We start from the raw sequence: 27,222 nt of genomic DNA, 5'->3' as shown, positions 1-27,222 counted from the left end.
ATATGATTTCCCAGAAAGGGATTAGACTAATCCTTGACTAAAATAAACGTAAGAGCTGTCCAAACTGAAAATAAGTTGCACTGAGATATCTTTAAATATATCAGTGTCCTTTCTTTTGCCTCAAAATGCACACAAGTAATGTTTTTAGTAAGACATCTTTGTTCAAACTAATTAATCTGAGGCCTAGTCCTGGTTTAAAATAATCCCTGTCTGGGAAACCACCCCCATATGTCTGGCCTGTACAGTAGATGCTGTAGATGCCTGTTTAACATACACTATATTACCATATATGAAGATCTCTGATTACAATATAATCATTTTTATACTTAGCATCAATAATGTACTTCTCTTATGATCATGTGTTGTATATATTTTTAAATTTTCCTGTATTATATGACCTTTATTCTTTATGTCTCCCTTAAGCTGGTTTGCATCAATGCAAACTGTATAAAGCTCTGTAGGAAAATAAGGATAATTGAATTGTATTGTTTAATGTTTTTAAAAGCAGTGAATAAATCCTGTAGCTATTTTCCTTAACTGATGAAATGATATTGACATTACGCAATCTACATATGACTTGATCTTTTTTGTTTTTATGTGAAACTTCATGCAGACATATCAATAAAGGTCATAAGTCTCACATCACTTCAAACAACACAACTTTATTATTGCACAAACACTTCTGTTTCTACACAAGAACACTTCAGGTGTGTTTGACATTCTCAGCTGATTTTTATGGGTCAGGATGTAGTGACCCGACATAAACACATCCTATAGACACACGCACACACACATACACACACACACACACACGCACGCACACACATACACACACTCGCAAACATGCACACACACACAGAGGAAACAGATAGTGTGTTATTCACACCTGGACTGATGTCTTTATTAACACTAGATAGAAACTAAAGCACAGAGTTTTAAAACAATCACGCTTCACATATCATTGTGTGTGTTTGTGTGACAGCACACGCTCAGGAAATGGGGCGCAGTCAACCGTCTCCAGAACGTACAGATTACAGAGTCCTGATTGGTCATCACACGCTCGCTTCTCCATGACGACCATTCTGTGAACATTAAAACATTTGTAATTATAAAATCATTTGTGTTGTGTGTATTTGAGGTGTTGTGTGTATATGTGTGTACCTGTCAGATCCCACCAGGCGGAAGATGTTTTTGGGATCTGTGATCTCCTGCAGTATGTCGGTGAATCCCGGACCTCTCCTCTGCCAGCCGTGTTTCCAGATGGCGATCAGTGTGTCATCATGATATACTGATGAGTCAGCGATGATGTCAGAGTTTGTCATGATGTCATTATTACACTCATATGATCTGGATCACTTACCCACAGCATCAACGTCCATATTAAAGGTGACGTCTACAGCGTGCTGTTTGGGGTTCTTCACTGATCCGTCCAAACCGACAGTATGAACTGAATCTATGAGAGAAAGAGAGAGAGAGAGCGAGAGAGCACTGCTGTGACATCATCATCCATCATGTAAATAAGGACAAAGAGTTGTTTTTATATACAGATAACTCTATTATAGACGGACACTCACAGAATAACATTCTTTATATACACTCACCTAAAGGATTATTAGGAACACCATACTAATACTGTGTTTGACCCTCTTTTGGCTTCAGAACTGCCTAATTCTACATGGCATTGATTCAACAGGGTGCTGAAAGCATTCTTTAGAAATGTTGGCATAAAGGTCATAAAGGGATGGACATGGTCAGAAACAATGCTCAGGTAGGCCGTGGCATTTAAATGATGCCCAATTGGCACTAAGGGGCCTAAAGTGTGCCAAGAAAACATCCCCCACACCCTTACACCATTGCATTAATGAGAACAGGTGTTCCTAATAATCCTTTAGGTGAGTGTACTGTTTAAACACATGAGAAGAAAGGAGGTAAAGTTTGTGTTCTGTAAAAGACTCACTGTCAATCAAAACCATCAGTGTGTCACTGTCCAACTGATTCAACTGAGCTTTATCAGCGCTGCGACTCTCTGTCACACACAAACACACATTAACATGTTTATACTATAGGATCTACAGATTATATATGTGTGGATATGTCTGTGCTTGTTAGATCTGTACCGAGTCCAGTATCAGCGAACCAGGATGTGTTGGAGTTGAGATCGATGAATCCCAGCTGAACGGGTTGTATTGTGTTGGGTCCTTTGCTCACCCTGATGAACACCTGTGGATATTCCTGCTCAGGGACCACCAGCATCTCAAAGACACGCAGGGGCGTCGGCAACGGGAAGTCAAATTGCTGTGAGGTCACAATGATACGAGAAACACACAGGTACATTTAATTATTGCAGTATAGATGATGTTGTGTTGTTTATACATCATGTGTGCTTGAATGTAAAGATCACCTTTATGAGCATAAACTTATGCATGGGCTCGTACCACTGCAGCAAAACCACACTGGACTCCAGCGCACAGCACAGAAACACACAACCATTCACAACATTATGAGCTAAAGAGAGAGAAAGAAAGAGAGAGATGACATGCTGATCTATGATGTGTGTTTAATATGAAGATTGTGTAGATTGATTTGATTTGATCATCTCACCCACTGAACATCTTCTGCAACCTTTTGTGTCTGGAATCTTTGTGCTGATCACTAACTTCCTGTTATGAGACAACCAGAAAACAACCAGATTACATTTTGTGTGTGCGTGCGTGCGTGTGTGTGTCTGTCTGTGTGCATGTGTCTGTGTGTGCGTCTGTCTCACTGTCAGAAGAAGATCTCCTGTGAATTTGTCAAATGTTTTGATGCGTTTTGATAAGGGATTACTCACTTTCTTTAAAAAATCCCAATAATGTACTCACCCAAGATATTTATGTTTTTCTTTGTTCAGTTGAGAAGAAATTAAGTTTTTGGAGGATTTTTCTCCATATAGTGGACCTTAGTAAACTTTCAAAGAGCTCTAAATTATCTCAACCGAGACATTAGGGTCTTATCTAGCCAAACCATCAGCATTTTCACCAAAAAAATAAAAGATGTACTTTTAAACCACAACTTCTCATCTGGCAGTAGCCGTGTGACGCACCAGCGTGACCTTTACATATTATGTCTAAAGGTCACGGTTGAAACTACCGCTTCAGTGTTTACAAGTGTGGAGAAAGAGAAGCGCTCAGACGTTGTTGTATGTGGACTTGTACAAATTAATGTCTTTGTGTCAGTTTATTGTACTTGTACTTATTGGTACATGAGTGTGCGTTTCACATACGTAACGTGTGACCTTTCAACGCGCTTATGCAATGCTTAAAGGATTAGTCCATTTTCTTTAAAAAATCCAGATAATTTACTCACCACCATGTCATTCAAAATGTTGATGTCTTTCTTTGTTCAGTCGAGAAGAAATTATGTTTTTTGAGGAAAACATTCCAGGATTTTTCTCATTACTTAAATGGACACCAACACTTAAAGTCGCCATGAAACGGAAGTAGCGATTGCCTTATTTTCCCCGTGGTGACGTATATCCGAATGAAACGGCTTTTGAGATGAAATAAGGCAGGGCTGGATTTGAATTTGTCCATCGAGATCTGATTGGATCGTTTGAAGTTGGGTCGTGTTGCTAATTGCTAATCACTGCGATCTTCTCCCGGACCCCGCCCACCTGCCATACTTTTGACCGGAAGTGAAGAGAGATCGTTTTGAGGAGGGGAGGAGATTTGCATTTTTGATTAAAGATTATGAGCACACACGAATTTTTAAAAAATAATGAAGCTCACAGATAAGTCATTTGTTAATAATACCACACTATTAAAAATACATATATAGTTTTTCATTTCAATTTCATTGCGACTTTAACAGTTTTTTCAACGGAGTTTCAAAGTACTCCCAACGAGGCATAAGGTTCTTTCTAGCGAAACGATTGTCATTTTTGACAAGAAAAAAAATTCAATTTTAAACCACAACTTCTCGTCCATCTCTGGTCCTGTGATGCACCAGTGCGACCTCAAGTAATTGCATAGTGACATAGAAAGGTCGCGTGTTACATATATGAAACGCACATTTGCGGACCATTTTAAACAATAAACTGACACAAAGACATTAATTAGTATCATTCACATACAACAACGTCAGAACGGTCCTCTTTCTTCACACTTGTAAACACTGGGGCGGAGTTTCGCGTTTCACCTCTTGACGTCATGACGTATTGCGTGAGGTCACGCTGACGCTTTCAGGACCGGAGATAGACGAGAAGTTGTGGTTTAAAAGTGCATATTTTTTATTTTTCTTGTCAAAAATGACAATCGTGTCACTAGATAAGACCCTTATGCCTCCTTTGGGATCGTTTAGAGTCCTTTGAAACACTTTGAAAAAGTGTTGAGTTAAGTGTTGGGGTCCATAAAAGTCCATTCAAATGAGAAAAAGCCTGGAATGATTTCCTCAAAAAACATAATTTCTTCTCCACTAAACAAAGAAAGACATTAAAATTTTGGATGGCATGGTGGTGAGTAAATTATCTTGATTTCTTTTTAAGGAAATGGTCACGCTGGTGCATCACACTGCTAGTGCAAAACGAGAAGCTGCATTAAAACTGTAAACTGTTAAGGTCCAATATATGGAGAAAAATCCTGGAATGTTTTCCTCAAAAAAATTAATTTCTTCTCCACTGAACAAAGAAAGACATCAACATCTTGGATGACATGGCCGGTGGGTTGCAATTGTGGTGCTCTCGAGCAAGGCACTTTACCCTTATTGCTCCCCCGGGCGCTGCCCACTGCTCCGGATGTGTGTGTGTGTGTTCACTACTCAGTGGGGTGGGTTAAATGCAGAGGTCACATTTCGAGTACCGGTATGTGTTGCATACAAGCTTGTCACTTTCACTTACATATTACAATTTTGAAACATGTCAATTACTCCTAATAACAGATAGCTGCGATTGAAATATTATTTACAGTATACAGTGTTACAACTATGATAATCGTATCATAGGAAATAATTATGATGTTTTGTCTTAAAGGAATATTCCATTTTCTTAAAAGAAAAATCCAGATAATTTACTCACCACCATGTCATCCAAAATGTTGATGTCTTTCTTTGTTCAGTCGAGAAGAAATTATGTTTTTTGAGGAAAACATTGCAGGATTTTTCTCATTTTAATGGACTTTAATAGAGCCCAACATTTAATACTTAACTCAACACTTAACAGTTTTTTTCAACGGAGTTTCAAAGGTCTATAAACGATCCCAATCAAGGCATAAGGGTCTTATCTAGCAAAACGATTGTCATTTTTGACAATAAAAATAACAAATATACACTTTTAAACCACAACTTCTTGTTTAAATCCGGTCGTGATGCTTCAGCGTGACCCCACGCAATACGTCATGACATCAAGAGGTCACAGAGGACGAACGTGAAACTCCGCCCCAGTGTTTACAAGTGTTGAGAACGAGGACCGTTCCTACGTTGTTGTATGTCAACTGATACTAATTAATGTCTTTGTGTCAGTTTATTGTTAACAATGGTCCGCAAATGTGCGTTTTATATATGTAACACGTGACCTCCCTACGTCACTACGCATTTACGTTAGGTCGCGCTGGACCGGACCTTGACGAAAAGTTGTGGTTTAAAAGTGTATATTTGTTATTTTTATTGTCAAAAATGACAATCGTTTTGCTAGATTGGGAGATTTGCTAGCCCTTATGCCTCGTTTGGGATCATTTATAGTCCTTTGAAACTCCGTTGAAAAAAACTGTTAAGTGTTGAGTTAAGTGTTAAATGTTGGGCTCTATTAAAGTTCATCAAAATGAGAAAAATCCTGCAATGTTTTCCTCAAAAACCATAATTTCTTCTCGACTGAACAAAGAAAGACATCAACATTTTGGATGGCATGGTGGTGAGTAAATTATCTGGATTTTTCTTTTAAGAAAATTGAATATTCCCTTAATTGTGAAACGCTTTCAAAAATGTACTGTATATACATTGATGTACAGTATAAAAGAAGGATTGTCAGATGAAGAATCATGGATGAATGAATGTGTGGCTATCTATCTATTATAGACAGATGTTCAAGTAATATCCACCTTTAGTATATAGTTATTATTTGTGTTTAAACTAAATTTTCTGTTACAATAAATCCTACATAGGCTATGTAACATTTGCACTTCTGTCAGTTTTAGTGTAACGGTAGAAACTTAAAGGGGCGGTTTACCAGACAGGGTTTAGATTAATCCAGGATTAGACCTTAGGTATTAGGACAAGTAATTTTCCACAAATAAATCTTACAAAAACATTACTGGGGTGCATCTTGAGACAAAAGAATGGCACTGATATATGTTAAGATATGTCAGTGCAAGGTGTTTTTAAATTAAAGTTGCTAAAGAATGCATGTTAATAATCTGTTAAATTGTTTTCTGATATCTACACATAAGGTTTGTGGCTTTATTAAGTGCAAAAATGATCCAGAGTCAGTTTTACATGTTACAACCCTAAGATTTGCCTTTACATTGAAATTATCTAATATTACATTATTTGACAGAGTCATGAATAATAATGTTGAGCTCTGCTCTGATTGGCTGTTTTTCAGAGCAGCTCCTTCAGTAGCTCTGTGTGTGTGTAAACAGATCTTATGTTTGAGTCTGTATCAGATTTTGAGGAATAATCAATTGTTTGGAGATTGTTAATGGACGTTTCTGAATGGTAACTTTGTGTTTTTTACCAGTATGGATTAACTAGCATATAGCATTAATTAGCATATAGCATTGACTAGCATATAGCATTAACTAGCATATAGCATTGACTAGCATATAGCATTAACTAACATATAACGCTAACTCAGTAGTAATAACTTTGTTAAGCATTGTAACAACATTGTAATTACTTTAATGTTGGGGGCGTGCATCTGGACTTTATGTCACAGTTGTTTTGTTTAGATTGGTCTGTTTTCCAGCAATTTTTTGCATGCACAAGGTTTACATAAGAAGGAGGAAACAATTGTGTTTAAGGCTCATGATATCTCATTAACATGTACACAACTCTTATTATTCATATATGACTAGATAAATACAGTTTTACATTTTAGGCCACCTTTAAGGCAGCTCAAACATGCATTTTAGTCTGGGACTAGGATAAACCCGCGTCCGGATCGGGACACCACCCCATGTGTTCATTTGTAGCAGAGATGTGTTTATAGTCTAAAAATATGATTCATCCAAATGTAATATTGCCCCACTCTACCCTACAGTAATCTTTTCTAATCCCATGTAATAGAAGTGTGTTTTTAATAAATGTTAATGTATGTGTGTAATAAAATAAGTAATTTACCGTGGTAAGAGTCTGTGTGCTGGCAAGGCAACTATACGATGTTCTTTACGTGACTGTTCGTACAGCTCCTTCAGAGAGTGAGAGTGAAGCTGAGAGGATTTACCTGTGGTTTACACACACACATAAACACACACACAGGTGTGAATCATACTGTTTTACATTGGTTGTGTACAGTGTTGGGAGTAATGCATTACAAGTAACATGCATTACGTAATAATATTACTTTTCTGAAGTAACAAATAAAGTTACTTTTTCAAAAAAGTAATGCAAGTTACTTTTTTAGTTTAATTAATTTGATTTAAAAAAATTATGTACTGAATTAAACTGAATGTAGTCACATTATGCACTTTTTGTGATGAAATATGCAATTTTTGAATGCAGAACTTTTCTGTCATAAAAAACCTGCAAGGCCTGAAAGAGATCAAGCCTTAGCCAAGAAAAAGTAACGCAAAAGTAACTAAAAAGTAACGCAAGCATTACTTTCCATGAAAAGTAACTAAGTAATGCATTTAGTTACTTTTTTGGGAGTAACTAAATATTGTAATGCAATATTTGGTTGTGTATTTCATGACAGTTGTAATTATTTCTCACCTGACACAGACATTAATACATTGCCCAGGGTGTAGATCCACACACACTTGCCTGGAAACAGCTGAGGAAGAAAGCATGTAATGAATCTCACATGTGAATCTTGACAGAAATTGATCCAGAGTTGTTTGATTCTCTCACCTGATCCATTGTGGTCTCAGCACTGTTGAGGTTTAGTGTGTAGATTCCCTCATCTGCACCAATAATCAGATGATGATCTAAACACAAACACAAGAAACATGACTGAGCGTCCTTCAATCCACAAACCCTCCAGCTGTCAGATCCGTTACCTTTAGTGATGGGATGTTCCCATTGAGCCGAGCAGTTGATCTTTAATGGACACCCATGAAAGACTTTCCGGAATATAATCTGTGGGATGAAAACATGCCGGTTATGCTTTCGTCACTTCAACAAGGAGCGTAAAGAGTGTGAGATCGGAACCTACCGGCCGTTTCCTAATCACTGGAGCGACACACTCGACCGGATCCTAAACACAGAGAAAAAAACAAAAGAAATAACTCATCTGATAAGCAAGCATCTCACGCCTGCACTATTATTGATTCTCTTCTCAAATAAAACAAAATGAACCACAGGCTTATATTGATTATTCAGGGAATTTAAAGGGACATTTCACAAGACTTTTTTTAAGATGTCAAATAAATCTTTGGTGTCCCCAGAGTACACATGTGAAGTTTTAGCTCAAAATACCCACAGATAATTTATTATAAGATGTTAAAAATGAACTTTGTAGGTGTGAGCAAAAATGTGCCGTTTTTGGGTGTGTCCTTTCAAATGCAATTGAGCTGATCATGCAAACACTGATCACCATAATGGTGGTTTGTTATAGACGGAGTCATCAGATTATACGTCTGGTGGGAACTCTACTTCTGGTTTCTCTGAACTCTTGAACAAATACCTCATCGAAAAAACAAATGTTTTGGTTTCCTAGGTAATCTACGTGTTGTTTATAAATAAACGACTTTAAAAGGACTTTGTTGTTATTTATTTTTAGCGGAGTTTACCAGAAGTTACGCGTTGACCACGAAAGCCATTTGTTTATGATGTTACTGCTGAAACCATCTATAATTAAAACTCAATTGTGCTGTCAATTATTTCTCTCTCTCTGCACTAAATGTCAGTGCCGTTGTTGAATGCAACAACAGTGCAGATTAAAGGGCGGTATTATTATAATAAAATCCTATTTTCTGACATCACAATGGGGCAATATTTTAATGATAGAAGACCTGGGGACCCAATTATAGCACTTAAATTGCCATTTAGCATATGCCACTTTTGGCTTTTGTGCATACGTAGACTTTAGTAAGGATCCTATGCACAGTTTTATAAATGAGACGCCTGGTCTGACATGAGACTCTAACATGGAGGCTGAAGGTCATGAGGTTTAATGTCTGTCACTAAAGTACTTTCTGAGGTTGGTTAGTGAGGTTTTTTTTACTGCGCAGCTCTCACTGACTAGCTGGCCTCCATTACAGAAACTTAAACAATCACTGAACCTGAACTGTTTGCCAGAATGCATTCACTCTTTATATTTTGCGCCAAACATGCAAAAACACTTCTTTATAATCATGATATTTAATAATAAAAAAATGCAATGCACAACGTACTCTCAATATAACATAAATAAGTTTTATATGCCTACTTTAACAAGACGTCAGAGTAAGAAAATAATCTGTTTGATGATGGACTTTTGACCTCTTTTTTGCTTTTCTGTGTCATTCTGGAAGTTCCCCTCAATTGTAACAACGGTAGTTTCTGCAGTGTCATTCTTAATGTTGATTTTTTTGGGATTTGTTTTGTAACAGTTCTGTAAAAACGATGATATATGGCTTGAAACCCTTTTTTATTTATTATTTTGCTGTTTTCACGCAGAAATAGACTATTGGTACTTGGCAACATATGAAAAATCCAGGCATGCAATGCCGATTTTACAGTTATTTGCACTATATTGTGTGGCAGTGTTTTCACTTAAATTATCTTTATTTAAGGCCATTTATATTGCTGTTAGATGATTATTAATCATGGGGGAAATAAAGTTTGTCTGCACCGGGGATGAAGAAGAATTCATCAGAAGCAGGGATATAAAGACCAGAGAGGGGAAACCCCAGCAAATCACACCCTGAATGTATCTGATCTCCTGTCAGAGAGTTTAAGACACACCTGAGGAACATTTGGAGCTTCACGTCTGCGTCTTCTGTCCTTAGGTGGCAGCTCAGGTGGCTGCAGGTCTGCTGAAGCATCAGCGTGAAAACTGGAGAATGATGACGGATCTACACAAACGCACACATGCACATTTTCTGTTATGCTGGTGACTGGATAAAGTGTGTGTTTGTGTGTGTGCGTGTCTGTTTGTGTGCTCACCAGAGTTAACGTTGCGTACAGATCGTGGTCGTGGGACGGGTCGAGTGTGTGTTTGTGTTCCACTGGATGTCCTTAATAAAGGTGTCGGGCCACAGACAGCAAGAGATTTACTCTCTTCATCTTCTGTTGTCACAATCTCCTCTGAATGTGCACGATTCTTTGGCTACACACAAACACACACACATCACTTTGGATTAAACACTTATCAATGCCGTTTTCAGGTTAAAGCAAGACAAGAACTCGTTTTCATGTTTGAATGTGTTTCTACTGACTTACTTTTGGAGGTAGAGGAGGAGGAACATCACTGTACAGCAGTGTGTTACTGAGTAAAGAAGAGCACAGTCACATCACTTCATCATATTTACATTTAAAGGGGCCATGGCATGAAAATCTGACTATTTCCATGTTTAAGTGCTATAATTGGGTCCCCAGTGCTTCTATCAACTTAGAAAATGTGATAAAGATCAACTTAGTAACTTAGTTTTTGTAAACCATTTTCTACAAGCATGTGAAAAAATAGATAGTTGAAGTTTGGCTCTCCTTATGATGTCATAAGGAGCTTATATTATAATAATACCACCCCTTAATCTGCACTATCCACTCACAGCACTGCCATTCAGTGCAGAGAAAGAGAGAGAGAGAGAGAGAGAGAGAAAATAATCGACACAATAGAGTTTCAATTGTATCAAACTACTATTATGGTGATCAGTGTTTGCATTATCAGCTCATTTGCATTTTAAAGGACACACCCAAAAGTGCAAATTTTTGCACACACCTACAAAGTGTCAGTTTTAACATGTTATAATAAATTATTTATATGACATTTTGAGCTAAAACTTCACATATGTACTCTGGGGACACCAAAGATTTATTTGACATCTTAAAAAAGTCTTGTGCCATGTCACCTTTAATGTATTTGTGTCACTTTCCAGTATTGTCAATGTAGACATTTAATCTGTATCTGTGTTCCCTGGGATCAAACCCATGACTTTTGAATTGTGTGTGTGTGTGTGTGTGTGTGTGTGTGGGTGGGGGATTGTGTGTGTGTGTGTTACCTCATAAAATGAGATGTAGGTCTGCGAAAGAAGAAGAGATGAGAGATGCTGTTAATCACAATCACACTTCTCATATAAAGAAGACTAAAGCTGATGATGTCAGATATCTTACATTTCCACATCATCATAATCATCGTCTGTGTCCAAACTTTCATCTCTGTTAGAAAAGATGGTTTGTTTCAAGTAACACAACAGTGTGTAACGATAGTTGTATATTTGACAAACATGTGCAGCAGCATCTCTTACCTGATTGGGTCTTTTTTGGCACTGGTGTACTGATCACATGACTGTCGTAACTGATGAGGAATGACATCACATGAGTGACACGCCCACTTTTATAAGTTTGGGTTCCTTAACTATTGCAACTTTAGACCCAACACTAGGCTTTATGCCCAGCTGCACTACTTCCTGAACTTCAGCCAGCTCCTTGTTTCCTGTCTGTCATTATTGGACAAACTGATTAATCCAGGTGTGTCTGATTATTGTTGTTGTGACTACTGAGGTCAGGCACACCTGGATTAATCAGTTTGTCCAATAATGGCAGACAGGAAACAAGGAGCTGGCTGAAGTTCAGGAAGTAGTGCAGCTGGGCATAAAGCCTATTTAACACAAAGACACAAACTCACCGTTCTGTCTGAAGACTTTTGTTTGTCAGCTACTGGTCTTTGTGTGTAAATCTGATCCACTGAAACACACAACACAAATTTAAAATCATGTATACACAATGTATTACACACAATGTAACACACAATCAGTGTCTTACAGCGGATGTCTGAGTTTGTCCTTTCTGCTCGGTTGTGTCGGTTCATTGAATGAATTCTTCTGAGGGAACTTGAGACAACCACCTGAGAGAGAGACAGTACTAGTTCAGGTACTAGTTTGAACTTTGTCTGTGAGTTTGTGCATGCATGTGTTTGTACCTCCCCATCATCTTCATCTGTGTGTAAACAGTCTTTGAGTTTCTCTGGATGTCTGAGTTTGTCCAAGAGCTCAAGGGTTAAATCTTGACTTAAACCAGGCTGAATCACAAACAAATGCTGAAACACACAGTACACACATCAATACAACACACACACAAACAAGTACACGCACACACACACACACACAGTTGTCAAACCTACTGTCAGCATCTTTTTAGCACTTGGTCTCTTCTTTGGGTTCCTGATCAGCATGGACTTCACAAAGTTGTAGAAGTTGCTGGACCTGTTATGAAATCAGCTGTGAGTGTTTCAGTGACCGCAGAAGATCAAAAATAATGATGACATCACACACACGGCTCACCATTTTGATTTGTCTTTGAGTTTCGGAGGTTGATAGCCGCTCTTAGACATGAGGAACAAAACTCTGAGAGACCAGAAGAAATACAGTCAGACTTCATCTCAGGACCATCATCAGTGTTGTTGTGTGTTTGTGTGTTAGTTTACCTGAGAGGATGAACATCAAACAGAGGTGGTTGTAGTTCAGCGAGCTCTACTGCTGTAATTCCCACAGACCAGATATCACAGAGTTCATTATAACCTCCTTTAATCTCCACTGCAGCCACTTCTGGAGCCATCCTGGAAACACACAAACACACAAACACACACACACACACACACACACACACACACACACACACACACACACACACACACACGCGCGCGCACACACACACACAGTAACGGTTATCTGATGTGTTGCAGTTTTCTATCAGCCCATCAGAACCCTAAACATTTTCCTATTAAAGGCACAATATGTAATATTCACCACTAGAGATCACAAAATAACAACAACGACTGGATGACGCTGTGTGTATAATGACGAAAGTTGTCGTCTTCACCTGCACTGTTGATAGGAATCAATCCGACAGGACTTACATCATGTTCATGAATGACGTAATCAAATAAAGTTTTATAATCGTTACATTATAATGGAAGAACACAGTGGGGCTTTGTTAAACAAACAGGTGTTATAGACGCTTAAACTACTACTGCATACAGCACTGCACAGATCCATTAACACATGACATCAAGAGCTTTTCAATCACACTCACGATACCTTGATGTCACTCACTGATCGCACTCTGCAGTGCCAAACTGATTGTGTCTATGACATTAATACACAGTCTTACACCTCATTTTCCTCACACTCATGCTCCTCATCATCACATCTTACACATAATCATCCTCCTCATCCACCTCATCTTCCTCACATTCATTTTCCTTATCCACCTCATCTTCCTCACACTCATCCTCCTCATCCACCTCATCTTCCTCACATTCATTTTCCTTATCCACCTCATCTTCCTCACATTCATCCTCCTCATCCACCTCATCTTCCTCACCCTCATCCTCCTCATCCACCTCATCTTCCTCACACTCATTCTTCTCATCCACCACATCTTCCTCACATTCATCCACCTCATCTTCTTCACATTTATCCTCCTCATCCTCCTCACACTCCTTCATCTCATCCATCACCTTTTACACATAATCTTCCTACTAATACACATCATCTTCTTGACATTCATCCACCTCATCTTCCTCACACTCATTTTTCTCATCCACCACATCTTCCTCACATTCATCCACCTCATCTTCTTCACATTTATCCTCCTCATCCTCCTCACACTCCTTCATCTCATCCATCACCTTTTACACATAATCTTCCTACTAATACACATCATCTTCTTGACATTCATCCACCTCATCTTCCTCACACTCATTCTCCTCATCCTCTTCATCTTCCTCACATTCATCCACCTAATCTTCCTCACATTCATCCTCCTCATCTTCCTCACATTCATCCACCTCATCTTCCTCACACTCATTCTCCTCATCCACCTCATCTTCCTCACATTCATCCACCTAATCTTCCTCATACTCATTCTCCACATCCACTTCATCTTCCTCACATTCATCCGCTTCATCTTCCTCACACTCATTCTCCTCATCCACCTCATCTTCCTCACATTCATCCACCTAATCTTCCTCACACTCATTCTCCTCATCCACCTCATCTTCCTCACATTCATCCAGCTAATCTTCCTCACATGATTCATCCTCCTCATCTTCCTCACATTCATCCACCTTATCTTCCTCACTCATTCTCCTGATCCACCTCATCTTCCTCACACTCATTTTTCTCATCCACCACATCTTCCTCACATTCATCCACCTCATCTTCCTCACATTCATCCACCTAATCTTCCTCACACTCATTCTCCTCATCCACTTCATCTTCCTCACATTCATCCGCCTCATCTTCCTCACACTCATTCTCCTCATCCACCTCATCTTTCTCACATTCATCCACCTCATCTTCCTCACACTCATTCTCCTCATCCTCCTCATCTTCCTCACAGTCATTCTCCTCATCCTACTCATCTTCCTCACATTCATCCAGCTAATCTTCCTCACATTCATCCTCCTCATCTTCCTCACATTCATCCACCTCATCTTCCTCACACTCATTCTCCTCATCCTCCTCATCTTCCTCACAGTCATTCTCCTCATCCTACTCATCTTCCTCACATTCATCCAGCTAATCTTCCTCACATTCATCCTCCTCATCTTCCTCACATTCATCCACCTTATCTTCCTCACTCATTCTCCTGATCCACCTCATCTTCCTCACACTCATTTTTCTCATCCACCACATCTTCATCGCATTCATCCACCTCATCTTCTTCACATTTATCCTCCTCATCCTCCTCACACTCCTTCATCTCATCCATCACCTCTTACCCATAGTATAAATATACGACCCATCTGTCCACTCTGAGCTGGTTTATATTAGTTAAGAAATATATTTATAGAAAAAAGTGTGAAGAGTTTTGAGTTGTTGTGTTGACTCGATGGTAAATATGTTGTGGTAAACTCTTGTGGGCTGTGTTTGTCATTTTGTAGCACAAGTGTATTGCAGTATGAGGTGTGTTTCAGTGAGTGAGAAGCTTGTGTTTAGAGTTTAAAAAAAACTTTTTGGTTTAAGGGTTTTCATCTCACCAGTATGGAGTCCCAATGAATGACATCCGGCGGGCAAAAGTGGCTGTGATCTGTGCGGAGATGCCAAAGTCCGCTAGAAAAAGACAAAAAGACAATAAACAAAGAGACAGACAGAAAGAGACACAGAGATGGATGTTTTTTTTTGTGGTTTTCTACTAACCCAGTTTGACTTCACCGTGATCATTAAGAAGAATATTTGCACCCTGAAAAATAATCAGAAAACTACTTCAGATAAAAATATTTATACCTGATAGAAACACTTGAAGAATGAATGTAATGTCACCTTGATGTCCCTGTGGATCTTTTTCTGTTCATGTAAATAATCAAGACCCTAACACACAGAAAGAAAATATATATATAATCTCATTATAATAACACAAACTGTGTGTGTGTGTGTGTGTGTGTGTGTGTGTGTGTGTGTGTGTGTATGTGTGTGTGTGTGTGTGTGTGTGTGTGTGTTTGTGTATCTCACCTGCAGCATCTCTCGACACACATAAGCTATCTGTTGTTCTGTGAGCGGTCCGGTCACTGACAGAGACATTGAGAGAAATACTGAGCAATGAAACTTCAGTGTGTAATAAAGATCTAAACCATGAACATTTATTCACCTTCAAGTTTCATTTCATATTCTATCTGTTCTACTTTAGTTTTATTTACTCAGATCAGATGCTTGCTTTGGCCTGTGTGTTATAGTGAAGTGTAGTTAAGTACATATGATGACAGCTGAATTCAGTATCTCACCTCACAGACTTCACACGAATCAAACAAATACAATTTTAAAACAAAACCACACAAAGGGGTTAAATGTTTCAAATAAATATTTTAATGTTATTATTAAAATATGTGTGTGCGAAAGAAAAGTGAGAATCTTTATTACCGTGGTAAATATCCTGTAAAGATCCTCCACCACAGTATTCCATACAGATCCACAGTTTATTTATCCTAAAACACAACACACATATTATGGAATATATTATGGAAGCTCATTTCTGCCACACAAGAAAAAAATCATGCTCTGGAAATCACAATTATGAAATAAAAAGTCTAAATTATGACTTTTAAAGATTTATCTCATAATTTCTGGTCATGATTTCGATTTTTAAGACTTTAAAAGTCATAATTTTGAATTTTTATCTTTTTAAAAATTCTGAGATAAAAAGTTTAAATTATGAGATAAAACTTTAAAAGCCATAATTTCGACTTTTTAACTTTTTAAAATTTTAAGAAAAAAGTTGAAATTATGACTTTTAAAGTTTAACCTCATAATTTCGAGTCATAATTTTGACTTTTTAAATCTTAATTTTGACTTTTTGTCTCATAATTATGACTTTTAAAGTTTTAAATTTTTTTGAAATTTTAAAGATAAAGAGTTGAAATCATAAGATAAACTTTAAAAGTCATAATTTTGATTTCTTATGTCATAATTTTATCTTTTTAAAATTCTGAGATAAAAAGTTTAAATGACGAGATAATACTCATAATTTTGACTTTTTATCTTATAATTTCGACTTTTTATATCATAATTCTGACTTTTAAAGTCATATTGTTTTCTTTTTTTCTTTTCGAAATTCTAAAATTATGAGACAAAAAGAGTCGTGATTTTGACTATTGATCTCATAATTTTGACTTTTAAAGTCATAATTTTAACTTTTTATCTTTATAAAATTCTAAGATAAAAAGTTTCAAATTATGAGATAAAACTTTTTAAAGTATCCCATAATTTTGACTTTTTATCCATGGCCGTAGCCAGCTATGAGGTCACCGAGGTCCAATAAAATTGGAAGTTCTCTGGATGAATAATTAGTTTTTCAAAACAAATCTGCATATATAATTAAGTTATAGGCCATATAGTTTAGTGTAAAATGACGAAAATAGGCTTAAGCTTTGCTGCATTGGCAGATCCCATTGTTAAAAATCCTTTTTAGACGTAGTGTTTTAGCAATTAATGTGACACTTTTAAACTATCTATAAAGTGATGATTAGGTTAGTATTAGCGATTTCTCTAATTTATTTCTAAAAGGTTTGAACTTACTTAAGTTCTTTATGGCCAATTATTTTTGCTTGTTTTTCGTATTAATATCTGGCAACAAGGTGACCACCTTAAGTGAATGTAATTAAATAAGACGAATCATTCAGCTAGCAGGTTATTGCTGACAAAATACTACAATTAGGTAAGACAAAAGCAGGAATCATCATGATTGTGTCTGTAAAGCCCGGGATACACTGCACGATTATTGGCTGTCCCAGACGAAAGATTGCCATCGTGAAACAATCGTCGTGATTTCTGTGATCGTGGCTCTTCATCGGTGGTCCTATGTCGTACAATGAGAGAGGTTCAAAGACAGCCTCTTTCCCGGTCTTGCGTCCAAAGATACCCTACGATAGTTTTCTGACAGTGTCAGAAATTCAGCATGATCAACGCACAGTATGTTTGCTGCTACGACCTGCACGCCTGTTTTTGTTTACCACGAGCGCATGCTGGTGACGTTGCGCAACGTGTGACGCTGCCGCCGAAGCTTCCGTGTCATCGTCGTACAGTCTACATGCCTCTCGTACCCGAGTTTAAAAGAGCCATGTCGCACAGTGTGATAAGGTAATGATCTTATAGGAGGGCAAAAATCGTGCAGTGTATTCCGGGCTTAAGAGAATCAACAGTGCACTATCCAAAAACAGAAAATAACTTGGGTACAAAGATGTAGAAGAATTGGGTTTAAATGAAATAGGCCAAATATGTTAACACCCCTAGCGTAAAATGGTAAAGCTAATCTCAACAAAACATAAGCATTAAGAATTCTGTTATTTCATTCCATTTAGGAGTTAACCTTTAACAAAGTCATCCTGAATACATTTATAAGAGCACTAAACAAAGTTCTTGTTCATATAATATTGCTTATTAAAATGATTACAAAAAACATTGTCGTATGAAAAACAAAAAAATTATTTACTCTAAGTCAACAGTCCAACAGATAAAGAGTGTGTACACAAAGTTTAAAAAGGTTAAAACTGAATATATTAGATCCCAGGTAAAAGTAAAGTGTACTTGAATGTACTAAAACTACTTAATTACTAGCAAGTACATTTGTAAGTTATGTAAAGTTAAGCTATAAATATACTAATTAAAAGTAAAGTTCTGCTTGAGCAATACTTCAGTTTAGCTAAAAGTAAAAACACCAGTAATACTTAACTAGATTTTTATTAAAATAAATGATGTCTCAAAATAACAGTTGTGTTCACTTAGATGTTCTTAACTTAATTTTAAGAACTACTAAAGATAAATTTGATATATTAGCTACAAAATTAGTATGTGAAAATAGTAAATTTCTTAAGTGTACTTACAAAAAGTGTATTTTAATTAAGTGCACTTTTTACCTGGGATAGCATTTGTTAACTCTTAAAGGTATTACGAAGGATTTTCTTTTTCTGGGTGGATCATCAAGACTATTGGTCCTCCTAGTTGTCAATCAGGAGTGTTGCGCAATTGCATTTTTTTAAAAAGTGGAGAAGGCGGTTCTTTTCTAAAATTCGAGAAAATCCTCCGCTATACCTTTAACACCCCACCCTGGACCTCACTAATTTTCAAACCCTGGCTACGGCCATGTTTTTATCTCATAATTTTTACTTTAAAAGTCATAATTTCCACTCTTGTTTTACTAATGTGATGAATTGGGCTTATACATATTTATCACATCACATATTATTAATTTAGTGTGTGAGGATTAAACTTCAGATGTCTGTCATCTCACCTGATATAACTTCCATAATATGCTACAATATTCCTGTGCTTACAACTGCGCACCATCACAACCTCCTGCTGGATAACAGAGAAATCATCCTCTATAAGAGAAAGAGAGAGACAGGGATCATCATTTAAATCATTTAATATTTATAAGACACGTGTGTGTGCGTGTGTATTGCTTGATGTTTCAGTATTGTGGTCAGTGGACACGATTCTTACCCGGCTCCATTTTGATTATTTTAATGGCAGCCAATTCTCCATTCTGTTTGTTACGTGCCTGCAAACACACAAACAAACACACACACAGAGCATGATGGAATCAGATTTGTATGGGTTGTTTAGATCTAAACACAAAGGTTAAGTCTGAAGTCTTCATCTACTGAGGGAAACTATCAGTCATTCTCACAAACACATCGAGTCTCTTTACTCAAATTACACATCTGACCGGAGATCAGAATATATAACTTCTCCTGTAAAACGGATTAAACAATTAAATTACGAAAATACCTGAAATACGAACGCACAAATATATTATAGTTTTACTAATGCACACACGTGCGCGCGCACACACACACATACACACTCATGCTGGAGGATAAAATTAGATGTTTGTCTTTAAGAGTGGAAAGTTGCTCATGGAGTTCTGCTTCTATGGGGGTTAACCATGACCCACAAACTTAAGACATACAAACACACTCCTACACACTCGCACAACAATACACACAACTAACATCATTCAGCTCAGGACATTTCTCTATGTGCTTCACACGTATGTTTCCACAGGTTTATTTACAGAAAAAACACAATTATAAAGAGAGACCGAGTGTGAGACAAAGAGGAGAAAGAGAGAAAGAGGTAGTAGAAATGTCATCCTCTCTTAATAAAACTATGTATTTTTATCTAAGGGCAGATTTCCTCTAAACACACACACACACGGATAAGAATAATAAACTCTCACTTCTCCATTTACTGTTATTAAAGAGCACCTGCACAAACACACAACTAACATCTCGACAACAGCAAAGCTTCAAGCGCTCAACACTCCTCCATACAACAAATGGTGCTAAATATCACTAAATGTGCTTGACCGGCTCATAATCGAACCATTTTTAGTGCTAAACATCACCTACTGTATATGTGGCACATGTGAAGCACCGTATTGTGTTATACTGAACCATAAGTGTTGTTAAAGTCGTGCTTTAGCTCCATTTATGGTATACAGAGAGAGAGAGGTGTTATACAGGTGCTCTGTAGCGCTAATGGTTCCCCTTACAAGTTTTTTGTAATAGTATTTAGTAGTATTGAGGGTACGCAATTTTGTACACTTTAAGAAAGGATGTGTTAATTTGTTGTGGTATTTAGCACATTATGTGTATTTTTTTAATTTTGTGTTCAAATAAATAAAAGGGACAACATGAGATGTTTAAAAAAACGAATTAAATGTGTTTCCTTAACTAGACACAAAATGTGTTGTTTTAACACAGCTGTTTTAAGAGTGTATAGCACATTTCACACACAGAGGTTTATAGCTTTACATAAAAATAAGAAAACAATAGAAGAGAAAAAAAATCTGTAAAAACAAGATACAATCAAAAACAAAAAAACTCCTTAAAGAAAAATACACTGTAAAAAATACTTTGCTGCCTTAAAATTTTTGTTGAATCAACTCGGATTTACAAGTCATTTCAACTTACTATTATTTATCTTGACTAGAGATGAGTTGTTATAACTACAGGTGAGATGTTATAACGTATTAAATTAAGTTGACTTTTCTCAACTATATTTTATAAGTTGTAATAACTCATCTCTGTTGACATGACTTGTAAATCTGAGTTGATTTAACAAAAAAGTTTAAGGCACACTGTAAAAAATACTTTGCTGCCTTAAATTTTTTTGTTAAATCAATTTAAAAGTCATATCAACAGAGATGTCACAACTTATAAAATATAGTTGAGAAAAGTCAACTTAATTTAATTAATTATAACAACTCACCTGTAGTTATAACAACTCATCTTTAGGCAAGATAAATAATAGTAAGTAGAAATGACTTGTAAATCCGAGTTGATTCAACAAAAAAAATTAAGGCAGCAAAGAATTTTTACAGTGAAGCAATTTTTTTTTACAGTGTAGGGTCCTAATGATAATTAAAATAACAATTAAAAGAAAATAAAGTGATCTTAATAAAAACTTTAAAATGAGTGTATGAAGAGTCGTCTCTGACGTCAGTGAAGCATCAATCAAAAAGTTTTTAGGCTCTGTTTAGGGGCGGAGTTACAGTATCAGAGAAATAAAAACTATAATTAAAATAAACGTTACAGGATAACTGTACAAAAAACACCTGATCTTTAATTGTAGCTGTCACACACAGAAATACACACAGACACACAAACACACCCACCGACTGACTGTCATTTAAGCCAACTTTTCCCCCTGTGTATGGTGGCCCCCACTTGTGCCCTTCGTGGCCCCTACCCAAAAAATGTATTACATAAAACATGCTAAAACATAAAATTTGAATTAAACTAAACTTATAGGGGCGGTTTCCCAGACAGGGATTAGACTATTCCTAGACTAAAATAAATGTAAGAGCTGTCCAAACTGAAAACAAGTTGCACTGACATATCTTAAAATACATCAGTGCCCTTTGTTTGGCCTCAAAATGCACACAAGTAATATTTTTAGTAAAGCATGTTTGTTTAAACTAATTATATTTCCTAATTAAACTAAGGTCTAGTCCTGGCTTAAACTAATCCTTGCCCGGGAAACCTACCCATAAAGTTTACAAAAAATTGGTTAGTAGCCTTATTTTTCTGAGGTTTAATTACACAAAATTCATGATAAAAAATTATAAAATGTCACAAAACAGTTAACCACTGATCTTCACTTGCAGTCAGCTCAATATTTTTTATTTTTTAGGTCTTTTGGAAGCACATAATTTTCATTTGTAATTATTATTAGTTATAGTATAAAATAACTAAACAACCAGATGAGCAGGTTTAACTACATAACTCAACAGTCAGTTTACTGTAATCATGTGTCCTGACTGCGTCTGTGTTGAGGTAAACCTGCTCTTCTGGTTGTTTAGATACGGAGGATGACGAGGAGGGGGGATCTTCAGCACTTCACCTTAATGTCTTAATGCTTTCAGTTAATTTGTTAAGACATTACTGAGATGTCTTCTGAAAGAATAAATAACTGAAACTACATTTGTGACAAAATCAACTAAATAAAATTATTTCTGTAGAAGACACCGCACATGTAACAGAGACGTTCAGTCTGTCTGTGGAGAGGAAGACGGCCTGCAGAAGATCTTATTTGCATGCTGCAGATGAGTGACTGTGACACTGACGCACAACTGATGATCACTGTTACTCTTAACTTTATACTCGCACTAATGTTTGCTTGACAAATATAGGTAAAACACACACACAAACACAAATGCACACACAAACACATGCACGCACACATAAACACACACACACAAACACATGCACGCACACATAAACACACACACACACACAAGTGCACACACAAACACATGCACACACGTACACAGGTGAGAGGAAGATTCTGTGATTTACAGTAAATCTGTTCATGTATTCACATAATGACCTCACAGTTCACTTGACAGCTCACAATGACATCACACTGACATCACAGTGACCTCACACCTAACCTCCACTCTTATCTGGTCAATGATTTAAATAGGAAGTAATGAACTCATACACGCTTTTCCTGTTAAAGTGACACTAAAGGTCTGATCTTACAAACAGATCTCTGGTAAAGTTTAAGTTTGCACACTCTACCCATGAACACACACACATGCACACACAAACGTGCGCACACACACACACAGACGCGCGCACACGCACACAGGAGGGCAGGAAACTGCAGAGAAATATTTTCATTTATAGTAACAACAAAATGTTAGAGAACATTTTAGAAGAAGTCTATTAAATTAAAATTACAATTCAACACAAATTGATCTGAACAGAAGTGAGTAACAGAACACAGTTTAACCTGCCGACAGATTACAATTAAATCATTTTATGTCATTTCACATGTTCATTTTTTACCAAGCTTCTTCAAAAACTAATAGAAAATGACAGATGGATAGAAAGAAAGAGATAAAAAGAAACAGACAGACAGATAGAAAATGACAAACAGGTAGAGAGAGCGAGATACCTTATAAACTTCTCCATATGTGCCTCCTCCAACCCGCAGTAAAATCTCAAAATCGTCCTGTGGGTTTCGTGTGGAGATGTCCAGTGCATCCATCCTAACAAACACATTAACTTACACACTCATGTGTGTGTCTGTGTGTGTGTGTGTGTGTGTTTAGTGCTGGAAGAAAAAACTACACATACATACACACACACGTCCACAGAGAAGATAAGTCAAAACTTCTTCCTCTCTCTCACCTCTTTTACATCTGCTCACTTTTATTTCCTGTTCTGTGTGTATGTGTGTGTGTGTGTGTGTATATATGTGTGTGTGTGTCATAGAGAGAGAGAGAGAGAGAGAGAGAGAGAGAGAGAGAGAGAGAGAGAGAGAGAGAGAGAGAGAGAGAGAGAGAGAGAGAGAGAGAGAGAGAGAGAGAGAATGTGTATGTGTGTGTGTGGTGTGTGGGTTCTTTGCTGTGCTCTGTTCATCAGTGTAAGTGTTTGTAGCACACAGCTGTACTTCCTGTAGAGCACTGCAGCAGTTTTGAGGAAACTCCCTTACTGAACATCTCATCTCAGAGAACCCCACTGCCCACCATCTTCATCTTCATCATCATCATCATCCTCGTCACTAACAAAAAAGTGTAGATTTAAAAGTCAGCTGGTCTCTGATAACCAGATTAACCAGAGATAAAGAGAGAGGGTTTAGAGTCTCATATAGTGAGGGCAGTTGTGTTTAACACTTACAAAAATTAACCACCTTTTATTGTGGTACAATGTGTCTTTTGGTGTATTGATTATAATCAGCAAAACCATAGTTCTTTTCATAACAGAAGACAATAGATTTTTTTTAGATTTTTGTTATGACTAAATTTAATTTATTAGATACAGTTTTCATCTGAGGTTACATTTTAAGTTAAATATTAAAGACTGACTGCTTACACACTTAGAAGCAGAGACAGATGAAAAGAAGAAGAGACTGATAAATATGGAAAGACAAATTTATAAAAAATATTTAAAAAAACCTTATATAAAATAAAAATATTATTATTAAAAATATAATTCCATTTAGGAGCCAATAAACTGAAATGGCACAAAACCACCAGCAGTGGGCAGCAGAGAGTCAACATACAACCATCACATACTGATCACTAAATGTAACATTATGGTTTTTATACTGTACAAACTGTATATTTTATTCCCTTCTCCTAACCCAAACCCTAACCCCAACCATCGCAGAAAACTTTCTGCTACTTCACATTTTCAAGAAACATCATTCTGTTTGATTTATAAGCTTGTTTCCTAATGAGGACCTCAAAATGTCTGCACAAGATAAGTCAATTGGTCCCAACAACATGATAATTACCAGGTACACACACTGACAGAGTAAATAACTAAAAACAACTGAAAAGTCTCCGTATTACATGACATTTAATGAGTTGTATTCACACAATCAGAAAAGACAAAACGATTTGACAAAAGTTTGGTTTTTAATCACAATTCTTCACAATTTCCATTAAATTGTAAGCAATGCCAATATAATTGCTGTTACATGTCTAAGAACAATAAATATATATATGGATGATATTTTAAAGCTGTACTATATAATATAACAGTAACATTAAAGATATTTTTTAATGAACATTTGAGTTAGATTTTATGTTTTAAAAACAGGAAAAAAGTTTAGTAAATTATTAAATATAAATTGTATCTACACAATTTATAAAAAATACAATAAGCAATTATAATAAATTATTTAAAAATAAAAGCAATTAAAGTGGATTCACTGCATACATTTATTAACAGTATCTGTGTTCCTTGGGAACCAAACACACAACATTTGCACTGCTAACACAATGCTCTTCCCATTGAGCTACATAAAGAAATGATATGACACTAAAGTGTTTTAGCTTTTAATGAAGTGAAATAAAACCCCATTTTTGTTTGTACAGATCCCTAAAGTGAAGGTTAAAGTATCTTCATCTCCAGAAACCCTGAAACACAGAGAAAAAACATCTGAATACTCTGAATTCAAAGATATCTAAACAAACATTTTAGATGAAGATTTTACTCTGTTAAGTTTAAAATGAAACAACAGATATACACATAGTAAATACAGAAAGTACCAAGACATTTTGTGTGTTTGTCAGATGTTAGTGGTGGGTGATGTCTACAGTTATTGATTTACACCTGAGCTAACTCTAATAAACACCTGTGTGAGCTTCAGTACAACTGACTTTCTGTTACTGTTTCTCTTTCTCTCTGTGTCAGCCTGTACTGGTTCGGTTTGTTTGCCACAAAGTGTTGAATCATTAAGCTGGTGACCTGTGTGTGTGTGTGTGTGTGTGTGTGTGTGTGTGTGTGTGTGTGTGTGTGTGTGTGTGTGCATGTATGTGTGTGAGACGCTAAATCCAGATTAGTGTATCTACAACAGGCTTCAGGCCTGCTGCATCAACCCTAATACACAGACTGCTGTCACCTTCAATAACTCACTCACACACTCAAACACACAAATGCACACACACAACACACACACAAAAACATGAATGGTTACCTAAAGTATACCTGTGTATTTTTCTTTCTCTCTCTGTTTTCTTGTGTTTTTTGTGTGTGTGAAACTGGCAGGGTTACATCTTTGACGAAATTTGTTGACATCTTAACACAATTACCAAACAAATGTTTTTTGTGCTTAAACCAACTGGTAAGAATCTGAACTGCAGTATTTGCTAATTAGGGACATTCCTCAGGATTACACTGCCAATTAAGATTCAGAGAACCATTGTGGATGTGTGTGTGTGTGTGTGTGTGTGGCCAAGAGTTCAAATCAGTGCAGCACTTGTGCCACCATAAAACGGACACAGTAAAACACAGTGAGGTAAAACACACAAAACAACAACAATGTAAAACACAGACACAATTACAGTTGAGGTTAAAAAAAGAAACAACAGCACAGTGAAATAATCACGGCAAAAGTCAGGTAAAACAGGCAAAGCAAAAGGGAGGCAAAACATGCACAGCAAAAGTGAGGCAAAACATGCACGGAAAAGTCAGGTAAACATGCACTACAAAAGTGAGGCAAAAACACGCACGGCAAAAATGAGGCAAAAACATGCACGCCAAAAGTGAGGTAAATCAACCACGCTAAAAGTGAGGCAAAACATGCACGCAAAAGTTAGGTAAACGTGCACGGTAAAAGTGAGGCAAAAACATACATAGCAAAAATGAGGCAAAACACGCACGCCAAAAGTGAGGTAAATTATGCACGCCAAAAGTGAGGCAAAACATGCACGGAAAAGTCAGATAAACATGCACTACAAAGTGAGGCAAAAACATGCATGGCAAAAATGAGGCACAACATGCACGCAAAGTGAGGTAAACATGCACTATAAAAGTGAGGCAAAACACGCATGGCAAAAATGAGGCAAAACATGCACAGAAAAGTCAGGTAAACATGCACGACAAAATGGAGGCAAAACATGAACACCAAAGTAAGGTAAATCATGCACGCGAAGAGTGAGGCAAAAACACGCATGGCAAAAATGAGGCAAAACACGCACTGCATAAGTGAGGTAAAACATGCACAAAATAAGTGAGGCAAAAACATGCAATGCAAAAGTGAGGCAAAACACACACAGCAAAATTCAGGCGAAACAGAGACAAAACACGCATGGCAAAAGTGAGGCAAACACGCATGCAAAAGCGAGGTAAACATGCATGGCAAAAGTGAGGTAAATCATGCACGGCAAAAGTGAGGCAAAACATGCACAGAAAAGTCAGGTAAACATGCACGGCAAAAGGGAGGCAAAACATGCATGGCAAAAGTGAGGCAAAAACATGCACGGCAAAAGTGAGATAAATCATGCACGCCAAAACTGAGGCAAAAACACGCATGACTAAAAATTATACAAAACAGGCATGGCATAAGTGAGGTAAAACATGCACGGCAAAAGTGAGGCAAAACACACACAGCAAAATACAAGTGAAAACGCACAGCAAAAGGGAGACAAAAT

At 36.9% G+C, this 27,222-nt stretch overlaps 1 protein-coding gene across 1 annotated transcript; it reads right to left on the bottom strand.

The window, feature by feature from the left end:
* Nucleotides 1-642: 642 nt before the first annotated feature.
* Nucleotides 643-23,496, bottom strand: LOC135770634 (mitogen-activated protein kinase kinase kinase kinase 5). The gene is made up of 32 exons (XM_065280280.2): nucleotides 23,235-23,496; nucleotides 19,269-19,326; nucleotides 19,057-19,147; nucleotides 16,191-16,255; nucleotides 15,786-15,841; nucleotides 15,597-15,644; nucleotides 15,474-15,516; nucleotides 15,314-15,386; nucleotides 12,755-12,886; nucleotides 12,612-12,674; nucleotides 12,452-12,533; nucleotides 12,251-12,367; nucleotides 12,094-12,175; nucleotides 11,957-12,015; nucleotides 11,577-11,626; nucleotides 11,443-11,487; nucleotides 11,331-11,351; nucleotides 10,552-10,597; nucleotides 10,276-10,438; nucleotides 10,075-10,184; nucleotides 8,342-8,383; nucleotides 8,187-8,265; nucleotides 8,038-8,114; nucleotides 7,900-7,960; nucleotides 7,309-7,411; nucleotides 2,602-2,660; nucleotides 2,402-2,505; nucleotides 2,118-2,295; nucleotides 1,958-2,026; nucleotides 1,361-1,453; nucleotides 1,162-1,288; nucleotides 643-1,082 (listed from the first exon to the last, which is right to left on the bottom strand). The coding sequence occupies exons 1-32, from the start codon at nucleotides 23,325-23,327 to the stop codon at nucleotides 959-961; spliced, it is 2,613 nt and encodes an 870-aa protein (XP_065136352.1). The 5' UTR covers nucleotides 23,328-23,496; the 3' UTR covers nucleotides 643-958.
* Between the last annotated feature and the right edge of the window lie 3,726 nt (nucleotides 23,497-27,222).

This window comes from Paramisgurnus dabryanus, chromosome 8, assembly GCF_030506205.2.
Source record: "Paramisgurnus dabryanus chromosome 8, PD_genome_1.1, whole genome shotgun sequence".
Classification (NCBI taxonomy): Eukaryota; Metazoa; Chordata; class Actinopteri; order Cypriniformes; family Cobitidae; genus Paramisgurnus; species Paramisgurnus dabryanus.
The sequence above is the reverse complement of the archived record's forward strand: the minus strand, read 5'-3'. Positions and strand labels throughout refer to the sequence as shown.

Bases quoted from the DNA above. Each gene is read 5' to 3' on its own strand.
- LOC135770634 (XM_065280280.2), bottom strand. From the start codon at position 23,327: ATGGATGCACTGGACATCTCCACACGAAACCCACAGGACGATTTTGAG. The intron at 11,352-11,442 runs GTAAGATATCTG...CTTCTTTCGCAG, and splicing joins GATTATGATGATGTGGAAAT to ACCTACATCTCATTTTATGA. The intron at 2,296-2,401 runs GTGATCTTTACA...GTGACCTCACAG, and splicing joins ATAAGTTTATGCTCATAAAG to CAATTTGACTTCCCGTTGCC.